Genomic DNA, 8,588 nt, shown 5'->3' with positions numbered 1-8,588 from the left:
CCAGTCCATAGGTATCAGCTAAACACACATAGTATCATGTTTCTAACATTGACAACAAATCTTATTTAATAGAAGCTAGTTTCCTATAGGATGGGCCTGATGGCATTGGGATTGGAACTTGATGGCAAATATCTCAAAACAGATCCTTAAGTAAGCTTCCAGATCTATATTTATTCAGTGATGTCCATAAGCAGATCTCCATGTTGAAGTGTTTAGTGACGAAAAGGATGCCATAGACACAATGAAACAATATCTGATTTGGGGGAATTTAGTTAAAGATGGGTTCAGCCATATATGAACAAACTAACTCAATATGAGACCAAGGGAGTAGGACTCTATAAATAAAGTATGAGCCAAGTGCTAAAGAGGATGTAAATGTAATTTTAAGTGGAAAAAAAATTGGGAGACCTCATGAAAATGATTTTAGGCAGTACCTGGATGGGTAGATACAAATGAAGACAAGGGAAACTCAGAGACAAAGGAATTGCATGAACAAAGTTCAGAGGTTTTTTTTTTTTAATTTGAATCATCCAACTTGCCCAAATAACAATAGACAACATTTTATCTACTATTCAAATGATTGCCTGATTTAACATTCAACTGTTAGGAGATCTATTGTGAAGCCTAATTTAGAAATAAGGAAACTGAGTCACAGAAGAGTTAAGATTCTTCCTCCTGATCTTAGAACTGAACAGCAGTAGAGCCAGAATTGAAGTTTGTACATCTAACCACCATATTTCAATGTACATAGTGCAAGTAGAAATGCAAGATGGATTGGAAGTAAAGAGTAGAGGGAATTCTGTGCTCTCCTGAATATTTATTATTTATAAATAAATTGCAAAGGGAAGGAATTCTGTTGTTCTTACAGCTGAGAAGAAAAAAGAAAGAGTTAAAATTTTTCTCTAGCATTAATGATTATTTGAAACAATTGATTTACTAGAGCTCTAGGTGCAATAGTCACAAATGGCTATTGAACATTTGAAATATAGCTAGTCTGAAGTGAAATTGCTGAATGTACAGAAAACATACTGGATTTTAAGGATTTAGTATGGTACACAAATGTAAAATATCTCACTATTAATGTGTATTTATACACATTGAAAGCATTCTGAATATGTTCTTTTAAATGTAATAGTTTAAATTATTTTATGTGTTTCCTTTTACTTTTATCAATAGGAATGTTAGGTAATTTAAATTTACTTATATGGTTTGCAACATATTTCTACTGGGCAGTGTTGATGTAAAGCAATTTGAAACTTGTGATAGATATTCTACTAAACTCTGATGAAGGACTTCCTCACCACATTGGGTTTTTAACCATATTCTTTCCTTGCTTTGTGGTGATTTGCAAGAAAAATTGAAAAAGGCTTCCCCTTTGTAAAAGTTTTAGTGGCCCCAGAATTTCCTTTTTTACTTCTTCCCAACCACAAACAAATGATCAGTGTGCTTTTTGGATGAGGAGTCAATATTTTACAAGAGAAAAGGGGGGAGATGCAAAAAGGAAAAAAATTTCCAGACCCTGAAAGGTGTGAAGTAAAAGTGCTTTCAAAGAATCCCACAAGAATGGTACAAGTGGGAAAATGGGTCTGTCTCATCATCGAGTGGCCTTAGGAATTGAAAGGAAACTTTAACTACAACACCAAAATGCCACAAACCATAGTTATTAATTCAGACTAACTAGCATCCCTGACTATCTGTCACCATCTCATCTTGAAAAACTTGTGAAAATACGTAATCCTGATGAGCTTCAATTGGGTATAAATACCAGCAGCAAAATGAGATGCAGTACATTGTTCTGATCACCAGCAGATCAGCAATTAGAAAAGAAAAATCAGCTAAGGCCTTTTGACCTGGTTGACAATATAGGAGCTTCTGATTTTAACTCCTTCAGCCTGATACCTCTAAAAATGAAATACACAAGTTGTGCCTTAGTTCTGCTGCTCTGCATCGTTTTGGATTCTTCAAGCTGTTATGACCAAGACATAATTTTTAGAGAAATAGACAGCCTAAAGGACTATTTTGTAAGTATGACTTTAAAATAATATTTGGCTTGTGATTAGAAATAAGTAAATGTTGCTTTGTATCTTGATAGGCCACTATCTCCAATACATGGTCACTTTGAAAAGATGTAGTGTTATATTGTTTGTTGTAGGTAGGATGTTTCTTGACTGAACACTGTATTCATTGACTTAACCATTTGCCAATTTTCAACAGAGACTTAGAGTGCATTCTCTCAAAATATGGGCATAATATAGTCATAAAATGTAATAATATTGATAATTTTGTGGCGAGAATCCATTCAGTTGTGATTAGTCAAGGAGTATACATATGAAAAAAATTGATTTGCTTTAGTTTCTGCTTTTCAGACTACAATTAAAGTGACATAAAGAATGAAAAGCCTCACTGAAAATAGTAGTAGGAAATAATTTATCAATTAAAAGTCAAAGGAAGTTTAGTTCTTAAAGTTTGGGTTAAAAAAAAGTCACTCTCAAAAGGTGATTTTATAATTCTACCTGTGAATTATTCTTGAAGGCATTCACTCACTGAGATTTTGTAAGTTAGGATTCTAGCTTAGGGTTTACTTTTTTATTTTATGAATTTCTTTTTTGCTTTTTATTTGTGGGTAATGAAAACATTTTAATTTAAAATAAGTTATTATTTGTCCAAAATTTAAGCTCTTATTATACTATTATAATAATATTCATACACTCATAATCAATTTTATTCCCACAGTATAAATCAAATCTCTCTTAATACACATATATTTGGAGCTACATTTGAAGCTGACATAATACAATCCTGTACCAGAATACAGGGAGCTGTTATAGAAGTCTGTACCATAGGGAGGAACTATCTTATAGATCTTATAGTGTGGTGGCTTTGCTCAATTTTTTAAAAATTATGTTTGAAATATTTTCTTTATCTTGCTATAGTTATTTGGGACACTTGAAGTGCCATGAGCCTTGTTGAGTTCATTTGTGATGATGCAATTTAAGGATTTTGTTAATGAATAATAAAACTGAAAGAATGTAATAGTCTTTGGTAAATCTAACATAAAAGCTTAGGTGGCTCAGTGGTAGAGTGCTTGCCTTGCATGCATGAGGCCCTGAGTTTGATTCCTCAGCACCACATAAGCAGAAAAAGCTGGAAGTGGCACTGTGGCTCAAGTGGTAGAGCGCTCACCTTGAGCTGAAGAGCTGAGGGACAGTACCCAGGCCCAGAGTTCAGGCCTACAACCGACAAAAAAAAAAGAAAAGAAAAGAAAAGAAAAAAGCTTATTGCAATACACATGGTTATCGCTAAACAGAAGGGATAAGAAGGAAATCAGTGACTACTGTCAGACCTCTGAGTTCAATGCACTGACATACATTTGTAGGACATTGATGTACACTTTTAATGGACACATTATAAAACAATTTTCCTTCCTTTCTCAGAATGCAAGCGGTTCATATGTAGCAGATAAAAAGCCTCTTTTCAAAGATATTTGGAAGAACTGGAAAGAGGTAAGCTGAACATGTGGCTGACTTTCTATTTGTTGATTTTTCTTGGGGCTTATTGACTGATGGAAAAAAAAAATCACATATTCTCTTTGTGCTCTTTTCTCCTAAGGAGAGTGATAAGAAAGTAATTCTGAGCCAAATTATCTCCTTCTACTTCAAAGTCTTTGACAACTTAAAGGACAACCAGATCATCCAAAAAAGCATGGACACCATTAAGGAAGAATTATTCATTAGATTCTTCAACAGCAGCACCAACAAACTGAATGACTTCAAAAATGTAATTCAACTTCCGGTGAGGCGATATGAATTCTTTGGTTTCATTGCAGAGGAATTTGTCAGAGCATAGTTCCCAGAAAGTAGAAATCATTTGCTTAGGGGTTGCTGAAGCTGTAAAAGGAACCCCGAGCTAAAACGCTCCCTGAAATAATTCCATGTGTGCTCTTGAATGAACTTGTCAGGTCTGCATGGCAATCATTTAGATTTATTGGTTGGAAGAACACAGGCTTTAAAAACCATCACACACAAGATGGCCAAGTCCAGTCAGGAGGAAGTAGGTGACTCAGTAGGGAGGCTTATTGAGAAGCAGTGCTCTCATGAAGTCTTGTTTATGTGGTGGAAATTGTCTTGCTTTGGACAGGAGGCTGAGTGTCTTAGTGGAAAGAGCAGTGGGAGGAGGTGAGAAGATCTGTGTTCACCTTCTAAATTGGCCACAAGGAACTGTGACCTCAGATGAATCACATGCCTTTCTAGGCCTTAATTTCCTCATCTTGAAAGAAAGTTGTTGAGTTAACTATGGGCATTTTGTCATTTCCTTTGTGATCTCCGGTAGCGTTTCTACAATGCTACACAGAGAAAATGAGAATGAGAGAAAAGAAAGCTTTTGAGAGGACTCTAGAGGTATCCACTAACAATCTCTCATTTTCTCAGTTTATGCAACTCAATTTATTTTGAGGAGAAAAATAAAGGTAGAATTTCTATCTTATGAAAGGAGAGTTTGGTTAATACTTGCGTACAAGAATCCTTAGGCTTCCTTAAAACATTAATTTATGGCTTCTAGAATCTGAAGGATAAAAATTTAAAGACAAATCCTGTTTCCAGAATTTTATCTAGAGCACTAAGGCTTCCAAATCCTTTGACTTTGATATAAATGGACTCGACTGAGACGAACAGGTGTCCTTGCCTGATTTATGCCCTGAGAATTAGTGCCAGCTTTCAATATATCCATGTCTGTCTCTCATTCAGGTCTAAGTCTAAAAGGAGAGATGGGAACAATTCTCCTTGTGTCATAGGCTAGACAGTAAGGAAACACTTGTTCTTAACCCAGAGTAATCTCTGTCTTATTGTTCAGTCCTGGATAAGTCTCTTAGATTCTTGTTGATGTTTTGAACATGAAAAAAAAGTTATTACAAGGCAGGGTAGAAACTTTTTTACTCCATGCAAACTAGATCTAGAAAATTTTAAAAAAATCTTGATTTTTATCTACAAGCTCTAATCCTCCTGGTTCATGATTATTGTCTTCTTTTGCTCAATTGAAAACATATTTTATATCTGCCATACCTTTTACCAATGAGTTCTGCAGCCTAGAAATTCCCTAGTCATTCATGGCCACAGTGTTTCCATCACTGAGAAGAAACATAAATGTAAATGACCCCAATTGTTTAGAATGAAGAAATGTAATTAGTGTCATTTGCTGGTGTAGAAGGATTATATAGAAAAAGGTGTTGTAATTATTAATTGTAAATGTTCTATATCAGTAAATTGATTATTATCATAAGAATATAATTGGAGTTTATTTTGAATCCCATTCTGGAAATGATGGGATTGACCTAATGTGGAAAAAACAATTGAATTCTAGTTTTCACTGTATCAGTATCTCTCACATGTTGGTGAGTAACAGAATCACCTGAGGAACTTAGTGACCACATGACAGCAAGCGCTTTCTCCCTCTCGAATCTGGATCTCTAAGTTCTTTGTTAGATCTTCAGATTAGTCTGCTACAGGCCAAAGCTGAGGAGCATTGCCTAGAGAAGCCATTGATATTGCTACAGATACTAACCCATAAGTGATACAGCTGTTAGACTCAGGTCTCCTCACCAATCTCAACATTGCTTAGATGAGAAGCAGAGGCTGAGACAGGTTAAGTGATTAAGTTCAATGTCACTGCATGGAGAAGTAAACCACACCTATTTTTCCCCTATTCCACTGCAAAGCTCTTTTCCAATATATAATTCTGAGACTTTTGCAGCAGTAAAGTTAGACATATGATCTAATGCACCTTATTCCCTATTATTACACACTTGAAATTTAATTGTCCTTTTAGCTTTAAGTGCTAAAAAAGTAAATATTATATACTGAGTAAATATATTACTACTGAGAATCACATTAAAAAAATCGATTTCCAGTTTTACTGACTATTTATATGGGAATTTTACTGACTGTTAGGCGAATTTGTCTTGATGGCTTCCACACATAAAATTATTTTTTTACATTTTATTTATTTATTTATTTTAAAGCCACAAACACCATTAAATCTTCACAATGATAATTATCATTATCTAAAGTTAACTTTATTGTTTTGTTTCCTATTAGGTAAATGATGTGCAGATCCAACGCAAAGCGATGTCTGAACTCACCAGACTGATGACTGATCTGTTACCAAGATCTACCCAAAGGAAGCGAAAAAGGAGTCGGTGTTGTTTTGGGCTTGCAAGCCATACAAATAAGGGTCATCCTGCCAGCAGCTTTTGAAAAATTTAAGTCTAAATCTATTTATTAATATTTAAAATTATTTATATGGAAAACATATTTGTAGTTTCGTTAACTACAGAAGTATTTATAATTGCAACTATTATGTAATGAAAATGCATATCTATTATTATATGTATTATTTATAGTTCCTGTACCCTGTAATGATTTCATTTGATGCTTTATCCTCTTTGACTAATTAGCCAAGATTATGAGGCTTTGTCTTAAGGGCCAATAAACAGCTGACCTAAGCCAGACTGTGTAGGTTATGCATTTGTTTCATTTGATAACAGACACAAAAAATACTTGCAACTGAAATGACATCATCTAGCCATTGCCTATCTGAGAACTTCTATCTGTATTCTGAGCCACTGTTTTCACGGCTTGTCAGATGGCACTTGGACGTGTCAAGTAATATGGCCTGTTCCCTGATCAAACTAGCATCTAAGGAGATTTCAGGCTTGTTGCTCCTGACTATGATTGACAGCTGTGACCTCATGCAAATGGAAAGGAACTTACTTCTTTAGTTAATTGTTACCTAATACCTATGAATAAAGTAAAAGCATACTTCCATAGTCATGTGGTGTCAAGTTTTTTTCCCCCTTACCCGGAAGACTATGGTAATGACTGACATACTAATGAATTAGAAGGAAGAATGTCAATTTTAGTTTTGGAAATCTCAGTGCTGAATTAAAACTGCATTAAATGTGGTATTTCTCTCCCCTGGGAATTTGTTGTCTTCACTGATCAGGATGGAAGCTATTTGCATCATATAAGCTATGAATTTGATTACTCCATCATTCAATACATAATTCTTTTATGGAAAGTAATCAAATTGCTTAGCTTGTCACAGAGAATTTATTTCTAGTTTCTCTTTCACTTCCTATCCCATCTTGGTATCCCTTTTCTCATCTATCTTGGGAAAACATCACTGGATTTGAGACAGTGTTAGTTCTAGAAGAGGAGTAGGCTGGGCCTGGGTTATACCACTGCAAGTAGCATAACCTTTAATGGCTTATTTATATTCTCCAAGCTCCTATTTTATCTTGCTGGAGAAAAGGAGTAATTGTGTTCTCCTTATATATTGTAGTGAGAATCCATTCTGTCAATCAAAATGTATTTATTTAGTCAACAAAACACAGAAATCTCTGCCCTTGGAGGATTTGAAATGGAGCAAGGGAGAGATAAATAATAAGTAAAACACAAAATATGTAAGTAAATTGCATGATATGTTAGAAAGTGATTGGTCCTATGGAAAAAAGTAAAACTAGAGTAGAGCCAGATGAGGGAGCTAAGAATGCTGTGAGTGTGATGGTAGCCTGGAGGTTTAAATGGAGTGATTATAGTTCTCATTGGAGAGAAAACATTTGAGGAAGTATGCATAGGGACTTATTCCATTTAGAATCCAGGCAAACACACATTTGAGGAAGTAAGTATAAGTACTTATTCCATTTCGGAATCCAGGAAAAGCAAATACCCTTGCAAAAGCTCTGAAGTGGAAATTTGCCTGTCGGTAGACGAAGACCTAACAGACCCTTTATGGTGGTCCCAAAAGATGGAAGGGGAAAATAGCCACTGGACGAGAATGGAGGTAAAGCAGCACCTTCAGCGGAGAGTCACTATGTCTTTTAAGTAGATGGAAATTGAGCTTAAGATCAATTTTGATTAGTTCTGCATACTGTATTCCTAAAGATCCCATGAGCTGGTATAAGACAGGAGGCCATTAAAAGGAATATGACTAGGAATGGCTTCGATTTCTTATAATCACGGGTATAAACAAGGATAATGGATATAGCGAGATGATTTCTGCTGGCTTTGGGGCAATAGAGTCTTGGGAAAATTAAGAATGTCAAGGTCAGAGGAGATTAGGTATCTAGAGCTTCTTGCTCAATGATTTGAACTTAATCTTTCCATAGGGTAGAAAGAAGTAAAGTCATTCATATAAAGGTATGTATCATTTTAGTCCTTGAAAATAATCAGAGGTCATTATATTGACTATTGACCAACTTAAGTGACAGTTCATGAGACATGGTTGAAAAAAATTTTTTCAAGACAAGATTTTTTTTTAAGATGAGGTCAATTTTGACATGACTGTTGCTGATGTAAAACATTGGTACTATCTCTGGTTAGTATTTAAGATTTATTGATGTAGACTTTAAGGTATCTACAGCTGGAAGGGTACTGTGAGATTGTGTGGGCCATGGAACCAGATCATACCTTAGGGAAGGGATTAGAAAATTTCATTGCTGTGATCTTAAGAAGTGATGAGGTAAGCAGTAGAAAATGAAGCTCCAGGAGACATTAGTGTAGGGCTGGGTTAAATGTTCCCTTTTCTCTGAAGTA

At 35.1% G+C, this 8,588-nt stretch overlaps 1 protein-coding gene across 1 annotated transcript; it reads left to right on the top strand.

The window, feature by feature from the left end:
• The first annotated feature begins 1,809 nt into the window (after positions 1-1,809).
• On the top strand, positions 1,810-6,750 carry Ifng (interferon gamma). Its single transcript, XM_070036738.1, has 4 exons — positions 1,810-2,021; positions 3,435-3,503; positions 3,610-3,792; positions 6,090-6,750. The coding sequence occupies exons 1-4, from the start codon at positions 1,908-1,910 to the stop codon at positions 6,246-6,248; spliced, it is 525 nt and encodes a 174-aa protein (XP_069892839.1). The 5' UTR covers positions 1,810-1,907; the 3' UTR covers positions 6,249-6,750.
• Positions 6,751-8,588: the final 1,838 nt, after the last annotated feature.

Source organism: Dipodomys merriami, unplaced genomic scaffold (assembly GCF_024711535.1).
Source record: "Dipodomys merriami isolate MVZ:Mamm:240054 unplaced genomic scaffold, mDipMer1.0.p SCAF_10, whole genome shotgun sequence".
In the NCBI taxonomy this organism is placed as follows: domain Eukaryota; kingdom Metazoa; phylum Chordata; class Mammalia; order Rodentia; family Heteromyidae; genus Dipodomys; species Dipodomys merriami.
This window is presented reverse-complemented; position numbering and strand designations above follow the sequence as displayed.